The sequence below is a fragment of the Empidonax traillii genome, unplaced genomic scaffold (genome assembly GCF_003031625.1).
Source record: "Empidonax traillii isolate 1590-97213 ecotype Southwest subspecies unplaced genomic scaffold, ASM303162v1 scaffold918:size355816, whole genome shotgun sequence".
Lineage (NCBI taxonomy): Eukaryota > Metazoa > Chordata > Aves > Passeriformes > Tyrannidae > Empidonax > Empidonax traillii.
This window is the reverse complement of record NW_020956111.1, coordinates 261,612-283,728: the sequence shown is the minus strand read 5'-3', so window position 1 is coordinate 283,728 and position 22,117 is coordinate 261,612. Positions and strand designations below refer to the sequence as shown.

The window sequence follows — 22,117 nt, the reverse complement described above, 5'->3', positions numbered from 1 at the left end:
TTTTTCACGTCAGTTTTACTTGTTGCTACCTATTTATGTCAATAAAGCAGAGGAGCGGCAGACAGACCCCGCAGGGCTGTGGTGGGCACGGGGCAGGGGCGGGCGCAGCCCGGACGGTGCCGGCCCGGGGCGGGCGCGTTCGGCGGCGCCTCCGTGCCACCTAGTGCCCGCACCGGGAACCGGGGCCGGCGGGCCGGGCCCTCCGCAGCGGGCAGGGACGGGAGGCCGAGCCGGGCGGGGCTCCCGGGGCTGCGGCCGAGCCTCCCCGCAGGCCGGCGGGCTCTGAGGCGGGGCGGGGCGGCGGGCGCTCCCTCAGCCGGGGCGCTCCCGGAGGCGGTGCCGGCGGGCGGGGGGCGGCTCCCGGCCGGTCCCTGCGGGGCGGGGCGGGGCGGGCGGCGGCTCGGCCGCTCTCGGGCTGGCACCGAGCGGAGCGGCCCGTCGGCCACGGCGGAGCGATGATCCGCCGGGAAGGTAAGGAGGGCACTGCCCGGCCCTGCCCTGCTCTGCCCGCCGCGCCCCCCGCGCTCAACAAGTGTCCGCCCCGCCGGTACCGGCGCTGGGACCGCGCCCGGGGCTCCGCGCCCCTGCCGGGCGGCTCCTGCCCTCGCTCCCCGCTCCGGCGGCCGTGCGAGCCACGGGTTTAAGAGCCGAGGACGGGGCGCCCTCGCTTCACGCCCTGCTCGGGCTGTGGACGCGTCCTCGTGGCTCGGAGCGGGTGGCCGTGGGATGCCGCGCTCGCACAGCCCCTCGGCGCCGTGGGGAGGAGGGTGGGCGTGTGGGTCCTGCGAGGAGGGATCTTCTGTAAGTGGGACTTGGATGCACCTTGAGGCATGATGGGATGGGCCCTGGACAACACGTGGTCTTTCTTGGGTGCGTGTAAGAAGGGTCCTCCGGACTCACCACCATGCCATGTGCACAACACTTCCCCAGGTTTGGTTGTCCAGAGCCAGTGCTCCCCTGCCCTAGCCGGCTGTCACCCAGTGCTGGTGGCCAGCAGCTCAGGGTGCGTGCTGCTCTTTCTGCACAGCCTGGACCGGGGTGGGAAGTTCACACCAGGTTCTCAGTCTTTGTGTCCTGGTGTGGTGGCCCCAGTTCTTCATCTGTTTCTTTAGCTTCTACAAATAAGGTTAGGAATGACCAGGCAGAGATGTCTCAATCCTGCTCATGGGATGCTGGGCATCGTCTGAAGCCACTGTCTTATCTTGCAGAAAAGGAAGCTCTTAGTGATAGCACAGGGCTAGGATCCCCATAAAGCTTACGGAAGTCCCTGCTTTTCGTGGAGCTCAGCTCTGAGTCGGAGCTATTCACGCTTCCCCAGGCTCCTTTCCTTGTTCTGCTCCCACGATGAGTCAGTGTGGGCTGGGGACACAAGCAGGAGGACCCCCCTTCCCTTTCGGCCGAGGAGGAGCTGGGAGGCTGGGCGAACTGGGATACCAGGTGGCACACACCCTAGCAGACACAGGCCCCCTTGTCTGATGACCTGAATTCTCTGCCAAGAGCCCTGTGATGAGCAGGGTCATCCTTTCTGCATGAGTTCCTGGCTTAAAAGATGAGTCTCCAGCCGTGGCGGGACAGCTTCTCTGCCTCCTCACACAGACGCTCTTTGTCTGCAGGCTGCCTGGGTGACAAAGGGAAACATCCACTGATAGGGCTGGGACGGTCTCAAGGTCCACAGGAGCTCCCCACCTGCCTGAGATGTGGGTCACCTCTGAGGCTGGGGCTGCCCTGGCAGCTCTGGCTGTCTGCCCACAGAAGCATAGAGGTGTCCAGGCACAGAGATCACAGCTCCACTATTTCAGGTCCCGGGGTTCTCTCATAGCTATGTGAGCCCAGTCTTTAACCAAAGCACTGCTTCATGGCAGCCTCCAGCTCCCCTCCTGGCCAGCATCTCCTTTGACCCCCAAGGCATTGTGTTCCTTTCCCACTTGTCTCCTGCTGACCCACAGCTGCTTGCTGCGTTGAGCAATTCTTACACTTCACCCTGTAGAAACCCAAATTTCGCCACTCATGGAGCTGAGCTGTTTGCACTGTGTGAATGGGCCTACACTCAGCATTGCTGCAGCCATCTGGCCCCACGTGGGAGACTGCAGCTCCTGCAGTAGTATTCATAGCCCTGTGCAACCGGGATGTGTCCAACTCCTGAATGACTTCTCTGCCGGGGAGGTGGCAGAGGTGTTCAGGCTGCCGGTGCCACAGGGTTCAGAGGTGAACTGATCTGATTTTAGCCCGTGATTTTCAGGATTTTTGGCAGAACCACCTCCCCTCCAGCCCCTGCCCAGTTCTCCACCGTGGGCCCTCTGCGCCTCTCAGCAGGGTTAGCTCTTCCAAGTGTGAGTGAGGAGGCTACTTTTGTGGCTGTCTGGTTCTTAAAAATCCAAACCGGACAGCAACTGGAGGCATTATTCAAGCCTGCGCTTGAGCATTTCTTTAACATTCTTCGATGTTAATGCCTTGTTCTCCTGTGTCGTCTCTGCAGACACTGAACGGGCAGTGGAAATTCTGACCAGATACCAAAGCACCCTGCGGTCCCCGGAGGAGCAGGAGCTAAAAGCCTCCATCGGAAAAGTCTCGCACATCTTCCAAAGTGAACTCTTCCAGGCTCTGCTGGGTAAGCTCCTGCCTCGCAGTCCCTGTGGCCTTGTGGCTAGCGGGGCTTCCCAGGGGCCTGATCCTGCACAGGTGCCTGGCACTGACCAGACGGGGTGCATCCTGTGCAAACACATGATCCGTAATTCCAGGGAGCTGGGCTGTCTTTTCCCTCCAGGACTTGGGCAGGAGATGCCAGGGGTCAGGGCTGCAGTCGCTGGGTGTTGGTGATGCGATTCCTCAATTGGGTGATTAAAAGACAAAGGGTAAAGCCTTCTTCATCCGGTTATGCCAGATCTATCCAGCACCTGCTAAAGGATCCTGCCGTGCTGTGAGCACCTTCTGTGCAGTGCAGGCCTGGGGTGTCCGCAGCCACCGCTGGGGCTCCAGTTCTGCTGCCTTACAGGGACACCCCACCCCAGCCTCATCACAACCTGCCGCTTTCCACTCCTGCTGCCAAAGTGAGGGGAAACTAAATTTTTCTGTCTTTGAGAGAGAATCCACATGTATCCAAGCTCCTTTGGGGCATCCTGGCCTTTCTTGCACTTAGACCTGTGAGCACTTGTGAGTAACACCCTGTTCCAGCAGGTCCATTTCACACAAGAAATAAGACTTAGCAGCAAGGCTCATCTTGGGGCTGGAAAGCAGCATTTTAAACAGAAAATAGCATTTTTAGCACTGCATAAAGTTCTCCATGTGCATTTAGACAAATTCAGCTGGAGTCCTGCTGGACTTTGCAGCTCCTCTGTGCAAGACACAGGGCTATCTTGCTGAACAAGGGCATTTGAAAATGCCCTTGCTTTGCAAAGTGTTTGTTTAAGAAAAACAAAATTCAATGGCTTTGGATTCTGAAGTTGCTTGACTCCATTCCCTGCTAAATCAGACCAGATCCTGGCTGTGAGGGTTGACTTGAGGTGCTAATTTCGGAATTACTCCCAGAGAAGCATTTGCAGAAGCTGCAGTGTGTGGAAAGGGGCAGGAGCTCTCACTCAGCTCCTCTCCTTAAGTTCTGTTCACTGTGGGCCTCAGGAAACACATACAGCCCTGGTGGTTTCTTTTCCTGAGTCTACTGAGAGAGAAGCTGGGTTTTCCTGATGGGAAGGAAGGGAAAGCACTCCAGAAGCTCTGCACTCTTAGAGGAAATCCCAGGCCCCAGGGTGCAGAGCTCCAAACGTATGTGGCTCATTCTCAGTGCATTTTGACCCAAGGCTGTCACAGCCCTGGTGCTCCCTCTCACCATCTCTCTTGTCTCTTGGCAGCTCTCACCTTTTCTTCACACCTATGTAGCCAGAGACCCACTTCTGTGCCTGCAGAGATGTGAGTTGCCAGCAGCTCCTCTGTGCTTCAGGTTTTCCACTGAAGATGAAACTGAGTGGTGTGTCTTGAGCTATTTTATTCTTTCCTTTCTTCTTTCTTGCTGTTGGAGCATCACCTCGAGGCTTTCAGTCCCAGCATGTCCTTTTGAAGGTCTTGTGCTGGAATGTCTGTGCCAGCAGCAGCAGAGACACGTGGCTAGGGAGGCCTCCCCGAGGCAGGTGGGCCCCCACTCTGAAGGGACCAGTGTGAATCTCCTTTCTTGTCTCTTAATTTATACAACCCGTTCTCTAAATGGTCTAAATTCACCCCACCCTGGAGGCAGCAAACCCAGGCGGGGCTGCGATCGCCTCGGCAAACCTGAGGTGAACCCAACACCCCTGGCTGCCTTTGTGTGCTCTGCCAGTCCTCCCTGGGGCTGTGTAAAGGCAGCGAAGCAGCTTTCCCAAGGCCCAGGGCTGTTGATATTAGTGCAGAAGTGCTGTGGGGGGAGCGTGGCTGCAGAGAACACGTCTGCACGCGCGCCCAGCCGGCTGCAGCTGCACGCTGGCAGGCGATGCTGCACAGAGCTCCCAGCTCCCTGCTCTCAACCCTCTGTCTTGGTGCCCTGTCAGCGCTGGCACGAGGGAGTGTCGGCAGTGTCGCTTGATTGCTGGTGACCTTTTCAACTGGTTTAACAGGATATTAATTCCCCGTGCCAGAGCAGAGCTTTCTCTAGATGTGTTTACCTAAACTCGGAATTTGCATTAATTACTTCCGCCCCCCCCCCCCCTTCCCTTGGAGTAGGTTTGTGAATTCCTCTGTCCCAGTGTGAACATTGTGTCTGGCTGGCTGTGTGCTTGCTGTGACCACACACAGCTGGCACACACTGGATTGCCTCGTGTCCACGGTCCAGCCCCGCTGGATCCCAGCGACAGCTCTGGAAGGGTGATAGGGCATTTCTATTTCATTTGCTTTTCACCCCTCCTTTTCCCAGTGGGCTGCTGTGTCTCTGAGTGAAGTTTCTCTGAGTCACAGCGCTGGTTCAGTGTTTATCTGAGGGAGGAGGATTTGCAGAAGAACCACAGATACAATTCTCAGTGCAGAGGCTCCCATCTCACTGCCCCACACCATGCCAGATGCTTCTGGCTCTGGAAGGGCCTTAGCCTTGTCTTGCAGCCTTTCAGCAATATGGCCCTGCTTTTTTTCAACCCCTGGGGATGATGAATGTGTGAGCATGATCTATCCCTGTCCTCAGGTCATCTGCTCCTGCAGGTAGTGTTTTCCTAAGGCATGCATTGGCTGCCTGGAGTTTGAGCATCAAAATGCATTAGGCCACAGAAGTGAAAAACATCATGGAATTTGCCAAGTTGGTCCATATGAAAAATGCCAGAGGTGTGACTTCCCATATAATCTTTTTTCAAGAATAATTTGTTTTGGGGACTCCAGAAATCCCAGTTTGTCTGTCTCCAGGGGAGGATCTGTGGGGATGTTCAGATAAAGCTTGTGTTGTGTCCAGGATGCATCTGTGGAGTGCTGGATGTATCTGTCGCTGTGATCGCGCCCAGTGTTGCCTCTGCACATGCACCGTGTTCTGCCAGAGCACAGGACAGCCCCTTAAATCCTTGTGACCACCTCCCTGACCCTGGAGCTGCCCATGCCTGGGGCATACTGGCTCTGCCAGGACTGCTCCTGTCCCAGCTGGGCTGGCTCTGCACAGCGATGCGGGAGCTGCTCCTCGCTGGAATGTGCCAAACCCTGCTCCGCACAAAAGAAATTCCTTGGCTGCTCAGAGGGAAAACAGGCTGTGCTGGCTCCCTTCTCCTGGCCCCTCTCTCCCCGTGTCTGAGGCTGTGGAGCCAAGTGCGTGACTCGCAGGGAAACAGCCCAGCAAAAGGATGATCGAGGAGCCTGGGCTGGGCTGACGGTGGCCCTGCTTTCCCTTTGCTGCTGGGAGCCCCTCGGGGAGATGTTTGGTCTTCTCTCCTGGAGAGGAGGATGGGGCTCGCACACAAGAGCAGCTCCCTGACCTTTCCTTCCCAGAGCCGGGGCTGAAAGGGGCCGTTGTGCCCTTTGCAGCGGGAGAAGCTGGGTGGACAGGCAGGGTTTGTCTCTGTCTGGCCACCCCAGCTGCCAGCAGCCCAAGGGGCTCCTCCCAAAAGCCCTCTGGGATTCAGCTCATCTCCTGTGCCTGAGCAGTGGCTGGTGCAGACCTCAGTGTGGTTCTGTCTGCTTGGACCCCTAACCCTCCCCTGCAGCTCCTTTTACCCCAGAAAAGATTCCTCCCAGAGCTGTGGAGAAGGCAGGAGGGACAGGCAGTGCTTCCCTGGGTGCAAAACTCCAGCTGGGAGTTCAGCTTGCCAGCAGCGCTCCTGGGGATGGTGGTTGTGGCTTCCCTGGGTGGCTGCAGGAGCCAGGGTGGAAAACTGGAGGAACCTGGAGGATTCTCATCCCTGAGGACTCCTCCTATTGCAAATTTGCCCATAGCAAGGGCAAGTAACTTTCTCGGAAGATCTGCTGTGGCAGCCATGGGTGTGAGTCCTCCCTAGAGCAGTGGGGAGGGTCTGGTGTTGAGCATGAGGCTTGGGTTTCAAGTCTGTGGTGATGCAGCTGGTGCCAGAGCACATAATGGGGAAGAAATGTCATTTTCTGGAAGTGCATGGTGCTGGCACAAGGATGCTGCGTTAGCCCTCAGATGCTGGTGCTATGGAAATATTTAATGACGTTTATTTGATGAATTAACCCCAGGAGGAAATTGTTAGAAAAATTTGAATCTCTGTAAATCTTGAGCTACTTTTCCTTGTTAGATCCAGAACGGATTTACACTGTCATCACACAGAAACTGGGCTGTAAGACACAACATGCAGCATCATCTTTTGCTGCCACATCCTCCTCTTATGGAGGCTTTTCAGGTAGTGCTGCTCGTAAAGAGCAAAGGTGAGGCAGATTTATGTGCAACTTGTGATGCTCATAAGAAATGAGTGAAACTGGCATATATTTAAATTATCTTTAATGCCACATGCATGTGTTCTAAAATGCGCTTCTGTCGTGGCCACGTCCTGCGCTGCCTGAACCCTGTCCACCAATCCTGAAACTCCTCTAATCCCTGGTGCCAGCAACAATTCCCTCCTCTGGCAAGGCACCTAAACTGGGCTGAGGGTTTTGGAGGTGGAGAGAGCAGCTGCTTCAGGGGACAAGTTTTCTGCTCTGCAGGCACCTTGCCAGCTTGGCTGCCCCAGGCTGTGTTCCTGCAGCAGATGGGTGACAAACGGGGATGCCAGCAGCACTGCACCCCCACAGTGGGGCTCTTCAAATCCTGTTTTCATTCTTGCAGAGTTTCGTGCGCTCCAAACGCAGTCCCATGCAGCCAGGAGCCGCTGCTATCCTGTTATGCAATTATTATTTTTATAACCAGAGGGAGAGATGTTTTAGCACGAAAACAAAGTCCAGTTTGTCTGGCTGTGCAATGACTGCTTGCTGTGACCTCTTGTCTGATTCGGGAAGGCTTTGGGGGCTGCCAGCAGCGTGTTCTGCAGCTGGGGGGTTGTGGAGGGGTACCCCAGGTGCAGTGGGTAGATCTGGGGACTCCCACTGCTTCCATCATTGCCAGCTGCCCCATGTCTCCCAGGGCACAGGACAGCAGAGGCTGGCTGGGCTCCCCGTGGGCACCCAGCTGGTCTGCCAGCAGCCAAGATTTATAGCAGCTTTTTCCCTGCAGCTGGGAGGTCACCAGACCAGGCAGCCTCAGGGAGCTGGAAGATGGGGGTCGATGCTGCTCTCATCCCATCTGCAACATGGATGTGCTGCTGTGGTGATTGGGCCTGTGGTTAAGCACAGGGAGAGAGGATGGTCACTTCTTGCATCTGGGAGTGCAGTCCTGCTTTGTGGAAGCATCCCTGGTGTCGTGGGCAGAGTGGGAGCTTCAGACAAAGTTTATTAGAGAAGCCCTCCTTTTGAGTCATGAGAAGCAGAAGGGCTTAATCAGAATTATTTACTACATAGTATGGATAGCTATAACTACTAGTGTAGTGCCCTGCTTTTGAATATAAGTAAAAAAATATTAAGTAAGGATTGATGTTACTCACCCATAACAATGACCTTGGGCAAATCTTTTTCACTTAGCCTGGAGGAGTAACCTTGAGGGGTGTCCCCACTCAAGGGAAGGATCTTCACAGACCTTAGGTATGGTAGAAGTCCTCACTGTGCAAAAGTAGGATTGGCCTTTTATCGTATAAAGTGATTGACTGTCAGTCATTTGCATTTTTCAGATTGTGTGTTATGAGTTCTAATCAGCAAGATATCCTTTGTGCTGAAAAAGGTGTGAGCAGCTCTTTAGTTGCTTCTTCTCACCACTCCTGACTCTCACTTCCATATCAGAGCCTGCACATTTTTGCTGCTCCCAGCTTCACTCAAGAAGCATTGTCTTGCATGTCCTTGTGGTGGGGTTTGAGAGTTTGATCAAGCTGGTCTGAGCATTTCCAGCACTAAGAACAGCAGACCCTTGTCATTGGTCAGCAGACCCTCATCACTCAGGCCTTCACTGATAAACTGTAAGACAGATTTTGAGCTGCCGTATCCACGCTTAGGCAGAGCATCCTGCTACACCTGGGAAGTAGCCTCAGGCAGTGGTCAGCATGTCCCTGCTCACACTGCCAAATGCTCGCCCGATTTCCTTTGGAAATCTGTGTAATGTGGGCATTTAATCCCCCGTGGTGCCCTGGTGTGGCATAGCTGCAGGTGAGAAATCACAGACTGAAGGGCTGGTGCAGCTGCTTCATCCGTGGGCTCCCAGGGAGTGCCATGAGAATGGCCACGTCCCCCCCAGGCTGGGCCCCACTGCTTGCCCTTCGGGTCACTGGCAGAAGAGGAGCTCTCCGGCTTCAGACGCAGGTACAGAAAATGAACTCAGGTTCCTGCTGCGGCTTTTCCTGCTCCAAGTGCTTATTTATGCTGCCGTGACTTTTTGGCCCTGCTGACTCTGCCAGGCTTCCTGTTTCCCAGGTGCTTGAAGGGATTTATTACTTTTTTATGGCTTTTGCAAGGCGTTCACCAAACTCTTCTTGCTGACCTTTTGGAGCTTTACCTCTAACCTGGCAGCATTTACCATCCTTTCTGGTTTTCTCGTTTAGATGCAACTTCAGCTGTTTAGATGAATGTCTTCTCACGTTCAGTAGCCTCCCTTCCCCTGAGGTCGAGCCTTGCTTTCCTCTCTTTTACCTTTAAGTATCCTTCAGCCAGGCACTGCATGTCTGCTCTGATGTCCCAGTGGGTCTCTCTAAATAGGCTCAGAGCCTCCCGCAAATTTTTGTTACCCCTTTCAGTTTCTTCATATAAAATTTTCTCGCTTTTGATATAGTTCCCTTTCTGAAATTAAACACTTCTGCGATGGATATATTGACTTTTGTTGTTCTCTTGGAGGTGCTGGCCTTGGAGATGAACTGGGGGCTGCCGGGGGATGCTCTGGAGGCAGAGTGGGAGGGCACGGGTGCTGCACCGCACACAGAAGCTGGCCTCAGGCTGCCTCCCAGGTCCTGGGGATGTTTCTCGTGCTGTTTTGCAGATATCCACGAATTCTATGATTTCACACTGCGCTCTGCACCCCTGCAGTCCCCGAGCCTGGATGCACATCCCAGGCAGCAGCACGGGGCCAGCGAGCCCAGCTCTGCGGTGACCCCCGGAGAGCCTCAAAACCTGCCTGAGGTAAGAGCCACACTCATGATGCTGCGGGGTCAGACTCTGCACACTCCTGCACTGAGAGGGAGGCCAGGAGCACAGGAGGCTGCTGGCCACCACAGCCTGCCCAGCTCCCACCCAGGCTGCTTCCACACCTTCTCTGTCACAGCTTGTCTCATTAATGAGGCAACTTCTCTGGGTTCACAAGTGTTAATTGAATTACTCCCAACGTGAACAGCTCCAGTTCCAGCTCTGGTTCTGCTCTGCTGTTGCAGCTGGATTAGTTGCTTCCGTCTGACGCTGTCTCCCATGGAGGCATTTCAGCTCTCTGATCCAGCCACCTCGCAGGCTGCTTTTGATAAGTGAAGTAGGTTGAGTCCTCTAAGATTCCCTTTTCAGGATTTTTTTCCCAGCCCTCAGATAACTTGTGTCTCTCTTATTTGCATTCCCTTTAATTTTCAACAGCCTTTTAAAGGCTGTTCTGGTTAGAGGCTTTTGAAAGATAGAGCACCAGGTGGGGAGGCAGGAATTGAGCAGTAGGGTCTCACTTATCTCTAAGACACCAAGGTAAATAAAATTGCCTCATGTCCTTGCAGGCTGTCTTCCCATCCCCCTCTCACTGCCTCGTGCCCTGCAAAAGGATGCTGTGAGATCCCCCTGATCTGGGAATACAGGAATGTTTCTGCAGAAATGCAAAAATTCAGGGAAATAATCCTGTCAGATAAACACCATTTTCTGCCTCACAGACTGAACTGGCTTTCCATCATATACCTGGGGGGACACCAGATTTGAGTGTCACACAAGGAACTGAATGATATTATCTAAGGAAGAACAGTTTAAAGGAGTTTGGGGATCAAGAATAGGGGGGACAAAACTGCCCACAATTAGTGCAGGAGATGTCTGTGTCCCTCTGACTCAGGAACCATTTTAGTTACGTTTTTTCTTGACCCTCTTCACACTGCCAGTCCCTCTAATTAAGGCAAATCTAGTATGTGTTTATGGATGAATTTTTAGTGATGTTATGCCATAGGCAGTGAGATCCTGCTTTGGTTTTTTGGGTCTTCTATAGGCTCAATCCATCAACAGCAACAGCCACCAGTGCCTGCAGCCAGGCCAGTCTATGAGTCCCCAAGGAGATGTGACAGTCAATAAAGAATTTTAAAAATCAGTGATGTGGAAACAAGCAGGGAAGCAGCTGTGGGCCTGGCACAGCCAGTGGGAGGGGTGCCCCTGTCCGCAGTGGGGACGAGCAAAGCAGCCAGTCTTGGGGCTTCCTTGCACTGAACACAGCCCAAGCCGCCGACACCATCAAATCCCTCCTCCTTTCTCCAAAAAATGTGTTTTGAGGCGTCTTGTGTTGCTGAAACACGAAGTGGGACAGCCAGAGAGAAAGCCTGCAGTGACCCCGCTGCCCCTGGGGCCAGGCCAGTGGTGGGATGCTCACTACGAGTCCCTTGCGTGGGGGGGAAGCTCCTTTTGTCCCTTCCAGAAGCAGTGGGGGGCCTGAAGGCAGCTGGCCTGCCCTACCCACAGGTACCCCCCGTGTCGTTTCAGGGTTCCTCCTGGGACTGTGAGCGGAGGCTTCCCACGGGGACCGGGGACAGCGCGCCAGGGACGCCGCCACGGCTGGTGAGGGTGACGGCGCGGAGGACAGAGGCACCGGCCAGTGTCTGCAGCCTGGTGCTCAGCTCTCACAGCACCCTGCCCCAGGTGAGCCTCCGTGGGCCCCACGCCACATCCCACCCTGCCAGCGGCTGGCACTGAGGGACAGCCCCGGGGCCACACGCTCGGAGCACTGCGGGGATGGTGCCGGGGAGGCCAGCAGAGTTTCCTCGCGGCTGTTCTGGTGATGCTCACACTAAAATAATTGAGCAGTCACCTGCGCCAGGGGCTGCACGACCCCCCGACATCACCCCCTTGCATTGTTATTTACCACGGCCCAGTGTCAGCCCTCAGGGCTCGGAGGGCAGGTGGATGTGGCGCAGGAATAAAGAGGCTGCGTGGAGCTGGAAATCCTCCCAGGCCTGTCCCTCTCCCCCCACCCGGCGCTGGCACGCTCCCACGTTGCAGATTTCCGTCTTTTTTTTTTTTTTTTTTCCTCTGAGCTCTTAAATGGCAGGTCCGTTCCTCAGCTTACCGGGAGCTTTTCTCTGCTGTCTTGTTTACTTGGAAACACCATTTGTTTGGATGTGCATCGTAAATCTCAGCTCCCTCCCCGGTGCGAGTGCATCGTTTGGGCTGCGCATTTGAGGGGAGTTTTAGGGATGAGTGAAGGGCAAAATGCGCTTCTGGGAGGGATGAAGTGGCCGGGATGAATGGAGCTCACCACAGATTTAAAATTATATGAAAATGTTGTTTTCCTTGGCATAGTTTGAAATAATGTTTGTTTGCTAAGGCTAAGCCTTCTTCCAAAGTATTTTAAATACAAAAATTGCACTGCCTCTTTTCTGTCCTTTTTTTTAAATGTTTTTCCTTCTTATTCTGGACTGCAATAAAATGGGTAACACCCCATTTTTTTTTCCCCTTACTGTTTAATTTCTCCTTTTCCTCTTGCTTCTCTCTACATTTTCCAACATTCACCACATCTTTACCGGTTTTGGAAGGGTGGGACTGTGGTTTTCTGAGCATGACGGGCGGATGAGCTTGGCTGCTGGTTTCCATTTGCCAGTGGGTGGGAACCACCACCACAGGGGAGTCACAGGGCAAGACCCATGAGGGGTGAGAGCCTGAGCCCTTGGAAGCAGTCAGATTTTAAGGGATTTTCTTCCTAATTGTCCCAGGCTGTGGAGTGCTCTTGCATCTAGCCCCAAATGTTTGGCTGAGTTGCAATATCTGCTTTAGCAGCAGACACCTCTAGGTTTAATTTTAAGGCTTTGTGTGATGGGGTATCTGCTCTGACCCTGGCCTGACTGGCCTGATGGTTATTTATCCTTCACATTAAAAATCTGTACTGTTAGCCTGGATTTCTCTTGCCTTAGCTCCCAGCACCAGGAAATTTTGCTGCCTTTGTTTGCTAGGATAAAGGACCTTGGCAATCAGAAATGTTCCCAACATGTAGGTATTTATAGATGCGTCTAAGTTCCCTCTTAACTTTCCCTTAGATAAACTAAACAGATTGGCTTCTTCACTCGCTGACTGTGAGGCAGGTTGTTCCAGACCTGAAATAATTCCTGTCATTCTTTTCTGAAGTTGTGGGGTTTTTTTTTTTTATTTTATTTTCAGCCTCCTTCTTTCCCAGCCCGTGTCAGTGTGGGGCCAGTCCTCAGTGCCAGGCGCTGGCGCTTTCGGGGTCACCCGTTTGCAGGGGCTGCAGCTGCCAGTCCCGAGCAGGGGGTTACTGCCCTGAGAGGGAGGAAGCAGAGGGGACCTGGGTGGGCTCCATGGGGCTCTGGGAGGACTGTGCTCTGGCAGGGCTCTCATCTGCAGCCTTTTTCATCCTAGAGGATGGTCACTTTCACAGCGTGGCTGCAGGCAGAGCAGGGACCTGGAGGTGAAAAGCTGTCAGGATGGTAGTGTTCAGTGCCAGGCTTAGCCATGCCTGTAGCCCTGCCTGAAACTCGTTTTCTGTGGAGACTCAGAAGCTTTCCTGAAAACTGGACCTAAGCAGTGCTGGAGAGCTGCAGGCATGAGCACTGCTCCTCTGCAGCAACCCGTGGGCTGGAATATGCGGTCCTTTAACATAGTAGTGAGTCTTTCCTCAAGATGTCATCTTCATTGCTGAACACAGGCCTTGCCCTGGTGAAGGGGGAGCATTTCCAGCAGTCCCCCATGTCAGCAGGTTGGACCATGCCAAGGGAGCGGCCATGCCTGGGGTCAGGCTGTGCTGATCCACCACAGCACAGGCCCTGTTTCTCATCCCTCACTCCTGCATGGAGGCACTGTGGACACCTCAGCTGCTGCCAGCATCACCTCCTGTGTCAGTTCTCAACAGCCCCAGCATGCAGGACAGCGTCAGGGCTGGATAACACCTACACACCCAGCTCCTGTCCAGCTCCAGGGGGACTTGTTGCTTTCCAGCCTTCAGTGCTTGCTTTTTGCCACTGGCATTTCTGAAGTGGGTTTCAGAAAAACACCTGAGATAAGGCAAATGGCACTTGGAAGAACCAGAGAAGCTTTGATAATAGGCAATACTTAATGCTAGGGCAGGGGAGCACCAGCTGCAGGGCAGGGCAGCTGCTGCCCTGGTGCTATCAGCCCAGGAACAAGAGTTCTAGGGGACACTCTGCCACTGATAGAAGGCAAGATGATGAAGTGGCTTGTCCTGCCTGAAGTAAGTGCAATGCTCTTATTGCATCCGTTGATGTAAATAAGTTTTATGGTGTCCTGGCTTTTTCCTCTCCCCTGCCCTCAGGTCTCCCCAGCAGTGTTAGCAGAGCAAGAGCCACCTTAACCTGCTTTAGCCAGGAAGATACATGACAAATAAATTGCCTCTCCGCACAAATGCTTCCAGGAACAGGAAATTTCTGCCTGCTGGCGAGGATATGGGTGTGCTCTGAGTAGCCCTGCAGCGTGCAAATGGCTGCTCTGAAGGAAGTGGTGCCGGTAAATACAGCAACAACATGTGCTTCCTGTCAAGGCATAGTGGGCTGAAAGCATCCCTCCAAGGGAAAGTGGATGTTTAGCCCTCAACAGGACAGGAGCAAGGGGACTTGGCCAGCTAAAATGCCCCGCTGGGGCACACAGAGCCACAGTCCTGCCTGAGCTCTTGGGCTTATCGAGTTTTATTTGCTGAATCCTTCATTTCAACCTTTTCCCGAGCCCTGTGGTTGCCTTAGCAGGGCTGCTCGGGGCTTGTGTGTGTCTGCAGCAGGAAGGCTCAGGAGGACGCTCCTGGGGACGATGCCTCTCGATGCTCACAGGCTGGCAAGGCTGCAGCTCTCGGAGAGAGCAGAGCAGCCAGCAGAGAGCAGCCAGCTCTCTGTGCAGAGAGCAGCCAGCTGGAAAGATAAATGAAAGGGAACAATGCCGCTGATGAGTAGAGCTGTGCGCCTGCGAGGAAGCGCCGCTCTCCTTCCCTGCCACCCTCTCCTGCTTCCCAGCACGGCTCTGCAACCACTCTGACTTCATCCCTGTCATCGCGCCAGGGCAGTGCCGCCCCTCCCGCCTTCGCCTGCCCGTGCATCCCCTCCCACCTGCCGAAGGGTTTGCCGCTTTGCTGCCCGACACCAGCGCCAGAGCTCTGTCCTTGCTCAGCCCTACAGATGACACTGAGCAACAGCAGGTCAACGTGATGGAGAGTACGAGTGAGACTGCCTCAGAGGACAGACATTGTGTGTGTGCTCTGAAATCACTGGTGGACAGGAAACCTTGCTGGCAGGGGCCGCTGCTGCTCCCACAGGCTGTGGGTGTGTGGGGATGCTGTGAGCGAACTCGCAGCGTGAGAGGTGCAGTCTGTGCTTTAGCCCTGCTGGGCCAAGGCCAAAAATTTCCCACTCCACTCCCTGTGTCCCAGGGAATACACAGCCCTGGAAGAAATGCCCTGGGCAGAGTGTTAGGAGCCCTCCCTGCTGCACGTGCTGCTGAAGAAGAGGCATCAGTCTGCCCTATAACCCACAGCTCAGGAGCCGAGCAGGTCCATGGAGCTCCCCGGGGAATCAGGCAGAGAAAGGCAAGCTGTGCTGCCGGCGTGGCGACCGGCTGTCTGCTTCCGCCCGCCTTCTCCCAAGTGCCTTTTTCCTCCTTCCCGATATGCCTTTGGCCGAAGAGAAGGGCGTTCCCATGCTCTGCACCTTTGCCTGGCAGGAGCAGCGGGTCAGGATGAGCTCGGTGTGCGGCAGATGCTGCAGCCGCAGAGATGCCTGAGCTGTGAGCTCCCCGCTCCCCTGGCTTGGCTGCAGCCCCACCACTCTCCATTTTCTCTGCGAGATGTGTGAGAGGGGGAGCACCAGGGAGCCGTTTGCTTCTGCGTGAAGCATCAGGGAAATTAAGCAGATCCCTGTTGTGGTGAATGTCTAACACTGAATGCAGCCCCCCATCAGGTTGCTTGGTTGCACGTACCCTGCTGTCCTCACCACCCCGTGTCCTCTCTGTGAGCTGAAGCCACTGCTGCAGGCCAGACTGACCACTGCTTTGTCTCAACCTGAGCCCGACAGCATCAGCCCTGCAGGCCCAAAATCCTGGGAGGTGGCAATGGGAGCACAGAAGCAACCAGCTCCCTGGGAAACTGTCCCCTCCCCATTGCATCCCCATGCAAGTTTGAGAGCATGTTTATTTTAGGAGAAGCAGAGAAGAAAAGCAACTCACAGCCCAGAGGCCCCGGCAGCTGCTGCCCCAGAGTCACTTGAGCCACTTTGTGCCTGTAGGTCGCCCCAGGGCATTCAGATGCTCTCCAGCAGTTTTGTGTTTCAGCACTGTAGACACAGGCCCCAGAGTGCTGAAGCCAAGAGAGGGTCTGCCTGCAGTAACACACACAGGCTGAACACACATCAGCCCTGCACACATGGGCACCCAGCTGGGCAGCTGGCTGCCTGTGTCCCACTGATGCTGCTGCTCAAAGTGGGGGGGGTCAGCAAGGGCTGTGTCAGTAAGAGCTGTCACTTTGGTGGACATTTTGGGGTTGAACGGCCTCAGCTTTACTAGAGGCTCTTGCTATTCCTGCTGCAGAGATGAACATGCTTAGACTTCAGTTCTCCCACTTCAGTGTACAGCTTCAGCAAAGTATGAAGAAGTCAGTAGAGCCACCAGTCTGTCAAACCAAAATCTCATGCATGGCCACCTATTACTACTCTGCTTGGGGACTTTTTGTCTAAAACCAGCAGCAAAAGGAAGATCCTTGGCAGACACAAAGGTGTTTCTGGTTGCACAGGAAAGCCTTGCTGGACGTGGGACTGTTGGTCTCTCCGTTCATCCAAGTCATTGTCCCTGTTCTGAAGTTATTTTGATGGTGTGAGTGCATGCAGCACTCCCCATGCAGTGGTAGAAAGGGATCAGTGAGGAAGAGACTCTGGGAAGCCACAGAGAGCCATGCTCCAGAGTCATCCAGACAACCTGGAGTCCATCCATCCTCCCTCCACATTATTGCTTCAGCTCTGTTTGCCTTCATCTACTGTCTGTGCCTGCCCATGCCCACGGGAGCACAGCTCAGGAGCAACTTCCACGCTGAGATTCACACTGATGGGTTTTGTGCATACCTCTGAAAACAAGAACCAAGACCATTCACAGGCTTCTCCAGCAGGATGGGGACTGATGGGTGCCTTGGCCAGGAGCTCCATGAGCTGCTGCACTGTCCCTGCTGGGTCTCTGTCTGCCTTGTTTACCAAGAGTCCAAGAGGAGCCGATGCAGGGTCTGCACAGCACCTCCCAGGTTCCTCCTTTCCTGCTTTGCCTTGTCAGGTGACTGACCACGTTCCTGCAGCAACCAAAGTGAAGCCCTGGAGCCCAAATCCTGTAGCACAAACCCACCAGGGGCTCTCACGTGCAGTGCCTCCATACCCACAGCCTGGGATGTGCCACCCTGTCCTGCACCCATCCACACTCCACCCCCCTCATAGCCACCCCAGCACCTCCTAGGTGCATTTCTGGAAAACAAACAGGCTCTCCTCACCATTTTTAAAGAAACAAACCAAGCTTGAAGGCAGAGCCTGGCAGGCCAGCTGCTTCCTATCTGGAGTGCTGGAACTGGGGGAATGTCACTGCATCTTAATGGCATGAGGCTGGACAGAGATCAGGATTCTGGTGGCAGAGGCAGCACTAGCACTGTTATAAATAGAGCAGCCACGATAACTGCTCATGAAGGTTTATAGTCTTTAGGATTTGGAGGATCAGTATCAAGCTACGCTGAGAGATGCATTATCCTCGGCATTGGTAGGAGCTGGGGGAAGTGCAGGAGGGGGATAGGAACTGAGCGTGGGTTTGGAAATCATCCCTCTTGTGAGTCCAAGGGTGAGTCCTTGGAAAGGTGCTCTCTGCCGTGTGCTGGCTCCTCTGGCTTTGCCCTGCCTGCTCTGGGGGTTTAGGCTGTTCGTGGCTGCATCAGTGCCAGCATTTGGAGCCAATCTCATGTCCTGTTGCAGGAAAGGAAGGTTTGCCCCAGGGCAGCACCTGCCTGAGCCCTGCAGCCTGCAGCTACAAAGCACCTTGCAGGAGTCTGGCTGGCATTGCACCTAAAAATTATTCCAAGTATTCAGCCTCAGGCAAAGGCCTCCTGCAGTCTGTGGCCTGGATAGCACTTGGGGCTGGCACTGCTCAGGTACACCAGGGCCTGTGCCCAAAGCCCTGGCACAGAGACCATCCTGCCTGGCTGACATTGCTTGCCCAGCCTCACAACCAGCTTTCCACCTGCACGTGTCCAGGAAACATGGCAATGTCCTGCCAGGCTGTTCCCCTCCTCTCAAAGGGTATTTTTAGATCCGATCATTTCACAGCTTGGGCTACAGCAGACTGCGGGAGGAGCTGAGGCAGAGCAAGGAGGGGGCACTGCACTGCAGTGCAAGGGGAGACCAGGCTGGACCTGGAGCTGGATTTATTGCTGAAGCCAGGGGCAAGCTCTGCCTGCTGCTTCACGTGCGTGTTCCAGCCCCGTTGCTGCACTGTTCGTTCCCTCTCCCTTGGCAGGTGCCACACAGCTATTTCCCCTCTGTGCAGTGGTAGATTTTGCACAGCTGAATCTCACGGGGTGTTTTTGCAGGGAGGTTTTGTAAGCTTTGGGGTTCTGGGGCTGTGGGAGCACTCCCACATTCCTGATGTGTTCCAAAACAAGAGCAGGGTGCTGAAACCACTCTCCCAGCTCTCCCTGCACCATGGCTTGGCAGCACATGGGGGAAGCTCAGATCAGCTGTGTGCTCTGGATGTCCAGTCCCTGGGACCTGACCATCCCATGTCCAAGCCAAGCCCTGAAGCCAGTGTGAGGGAAATGGCCCCTCGTCAGTCATCATCCATCCTCCGGGGCTTGTGTTGCTAGTGTGTCAGTCTTGAGGAAAAGCATGGGTGTGCCTGTGGGTCAGGAACTCCTCCTCACCCGGCGCCTGCGAGCCGCTTTGAAGGTCACCTCGGGGTTCCGAAGCGGTGCCGTCCTGTGTCGTGGCGGGGCCGGGCGGGTGGGGACGCGGCGCCTTTAAGAGAGCCCCGTGCTCCGGCTGCGGCCTCGCGGCGAGCGCGCTGATTGGCCGAGCGGGGCGGGGGCGGGGCCAGCCATTCACAAATTTCCGAGCAGCGCTTTCTCCCTTAAAGGGGCAGGGCCGGGCCAGATCAGACACCCCCCCCTCCCCTTCACCGCGGCTCCCAGGAACACCAGCGTTCGTTGTTGTCCCCGGGGCTGGGTGGGTTTCCGTGGGGTATCACTGCGCGGGTGAGGCACCGGTATCCCCATGGCTGTGGGTGGTGGGAGCTGCGGGGTGGGCTTTGCCCCGTCCGGAAGGGGCAGATTGGAGCAGGACTGGCCAAGCAAAAACACTCCCCTTCTCTTGCAAGTGGGAATAATCGAGGAAGGAATAACCCTTCCTGGGCCCTGGATATGGGGAAAGGCCCCCCTGGGCAGGTCCGTGTTGCCCAGGGCATCCCCAGATCCGGGCAGGGTGGTGCTGAGCCCTTGCCTTTCAGAGCCACATGTTGACCCACTCTGAGGATGGTACTGGTTCCTTCAGGGATGGCTCCTGGTGAGGAGCCCTGGAGGGTCAACTTGTGGGGCTTTGTGGTCCCGAGGTCACATCGGCTTGTGCAGGGCCAGCCAGGAGATCTGTGACAGCCTTGTACAGCCCAAGTAGGGTGTGTCTGGCTCCCACTAGGTCTAAGTGTGTGTAAGCACAGACAGGGACAGCTTGGGACTAGCGAAAGATGGTGGGAAACAGGATGTCTGGTGAGGTCACACTAGGCACAACCAGCTGGAGATCAAGGTACGGGACAAAAAAAACAGCAACTGGTTCTCTTAAAGACGCGAGATTTGAATGCTCTGACTCTGGCTTGGAGTGGTGAAGCTGTGCCATGGTCACATTGTCAGACCTTTCCTGTGCTCCATCAGGCTGGAGCTGTGCTTCAGTCTAAAGGAAATGAGGCACACACAAGGAGTGGGCACCTGCAGACCACAGCACATGCCAGTGCTGTAATTGCTGTGCCCAAGCAGCAGCAAGGTTGCCCCCTTGCACGGAGGGAGGTGCCCGCAGACAGCCCATGCTTCCAGCTCAAGGCAGGATCGTCTCTGCCATGTGATGGGGAGAGCAACTGCGGGCATTGGGAGGTTGTCAGGAATTCTGCTGCAGCTGATTGCTATTAAATAGAGGCTCTCCTTTGCAGGGAGGGAGCCTGGGCTCTGCTGAAGGGACCTGCTTCAGGTCTCCATCACCCCTCTACCCCACCAGCACAGCCCTGGAAGACATTTAGTTGGCCACGATGTAAAACTGGCCGATGGTGTTTATTGAAGACCCTCGTGCCATCCTGCCACGAGTGGAGGATACAGGAACTGGGCAAAGTATCAGGGATCATTAATAGAATGAAAATGGGTTTGCCCTGGAGGAGAATAATTTGTTGGGCATGTGCCCTGAAAGTGCTGAGAGCTATTGGTCCCTTGGTGTGCCAGGTTATTATTATCCCAGCTGCACATTTCTCAGCGTGAATCGCTGCTGGTGGCAGGAAGGAACAGTCACAGAGTGAGATGTTTGTTAACCTGCCCCTTCCCACTCACCTGTGACTGTGCAAAGCCTCCAGTGCTCACTGGAACCTCCAGCCCTGTTCTCTCAGGAGCTGTGCAGCCTCTACAGAGGATGCCTCTTCCAGGTTCCATTTGACAAGCCCCAGACACAGCAAATTGCAAATCCCTGCAGGATGAGGTCTGTGGTAGTGCTGAGGAACTGACTGACAGACTGAGCCAAGTTCAGCTGGTTCCTTTCTTTGCTGCTCTCCTCCCCGTTGCCTGCCCTCCCAGATACCTTTCCCTGCCCCTGCTCCCTGTCCCCTGTTCTCAGCTGGGTGGCTGCAGATCCTGGTGCCTCCCTCTGCTGTGTGTCTTGGGTAGCTTTCTGCAGGTGCTTGTGGTTGAAAAACATACCTTTCCCCGTGCAAAACTGTCCTCCACTTCCCCTCTCAGCATTATAAAGATTCCCTATGTGCACCCAGGCTCAGAGCTCACGCGTGGCTTTGGTTCCCCCGGCAGGACCCAACCTCTCTTGGGCGAAAGTCAGCGCTCTGTCATTTCTGCAAGGAGCTGGCTGCCTTCAGCCTGCCCCCATCTTCTGCTCCTAGAAAGGCTGTAGGTGCAACAAACCCCCAGCTCCTGGTGCCTCACACTTGCCTTCCTCTTCCCGCAGGACTTCATGCGAGAGGAAGGAAGCGACAACAGGGGCTGAAATGCCGGCGACACCGGATAAATCCTAGCTCCGTGCCGCCATCGGGCCTTGTAAATAGCATCATCTCCAGGGATTTCTTGACACTTTGCTGAAATTAGCTCCTGTAAAAAGAGCATCTGCCAAAGCTGAATTTAAATAAGACGGGGAGAGTTCTGGTAGGAAGAGGGTAGAGGATGAGAGAGCTGGTGGTTTCCTCAAATCACTTCCCTCCATGAAGGCACCTGCCTGGAAATCAGCTCCCAGCTCCTTTAGCTCTGCTCAATGCCCATATCACTGTAGTGAGATGCCCACAGGTGCCTGACTGTGCTGGGCACTGTGCCTGCCCTGCCAGACTCAGATCTGGGCACCCCAGTGTAGGTGCCCACACCTCTTGGTCTCTGGAAGAGCCACTCCCAGTAGCCAAAATGCCACTACTCACTAAATCAAGCTGGAGAAGCACAGGATGCAGATGCCCCTGGCCAGCTAGCCCTGGCCTCCTCTTGAGCTTGATAAGGTGTTCCCAACCCTGTGCAGCATTAGGGAATGTTGCAAGCAGGTGGCAGCAACCAGGGATTTTTTTTTTTCCTTTAAATTGAGGCTAGCAGGCAGCACATGCAGTTCATTACAAAGGAACAGGAATTAAACAATTCTCATGGCAGCTAAAATGGGACATGTGGGTTTTTGGGAGGGGACGTGCAAGAGGTAGGGAAGGGCTTTGTCAGAGCTGCAACAGCTGAGGCTCAGGGCCCCTCTGTTTGCAGGTAGTGATGAGGCACTAACAGGTAGGAGAGCAGGGGAAAGCAGCAGAATGTTTTAGATCATGGAGCTGTCCCTGAGTTTCCAAGGTGGCAAGTGGAGTGGGGTGGAGGCAGTGATGCTGGCACCCCAGGGCTGGTAGGGAGGGTGTTTCCCATGTGGGGGTACCCATGGCAGTCCCCTCAGGGGGACCAGATACTTTCCTTGTGGAGGATGCACACAAAAAAAATTGGGAGGGGGTAAAAAAATCAGTGCTTCTCTTTATTGTTCACTCAGCTCCTTATTAAAGCATTTTTCCCTAACTGCTCTTGTCCTTTGCTTTTGCACTTCCCCCCTGAGTGAATGGCCATGTCCTTGCCTGACCCCATCACAGGACAGAGTGAAAGGAGATGTGTCTGGAGCAGGGCAGGTGGGAGCAGTTGGGGTTACACTCTCTGCATGTGCCTTTGCCTGGTGCTTTCCTCCCACCCAGGTCAGCCTCATCCAGGCAGGGATCTCCTGACTGACCTGGGCCCAAAGATGGCTTTGGAGAAGGCTCATGGTAGTGGAGGGGG

At 54.9% G+C, this 22,117-nt stretch overlaps 1 protein-coding gene across 2 annotated transcripts; it reads left to right on the top strand.

The window, feature by feature from the left end:
- The first annotated feature begins 395 nt into the window (after nucleotides 1-395).
- On the top strand, nucleotides 396-21,747 carry LOC114067439 (disks large homolog 1-like). Of its 2 annotated transcripts, XM_027902880.1 has the most exons (5): nucleotides 396-471; nucleotides 2,477-2,608; nucleotides 9,440-9,579; nucleotides 11,107-11,262; nucleotides 20,790-21,747. In XM_027902880.1, the coding sequence occupies exons 1-5, from the start codon at nucleotides 456-458 to the stop codon at nucleotides 20,826-20,828; spliced, it is 483 nt and encodes a 160-aa protein (XP_027758681.1). In that variant the 5' UTR covers nucleotides 396-455; the 3' UTR covers nucleotides 20,829-21,747. The 2 variants fall into 2 exon arrangements, with proteins under 2 accessions (XP_027758681.1, XP_027758680.1); XM_027902879.1 differs by lacking the exon at nucleotides 20,790-21,747 and having other exon boundaries at nucleotides 11,107-11,365.
- Nucleotides 21,748-22,117: the final 370 nt, after the last annotated feature.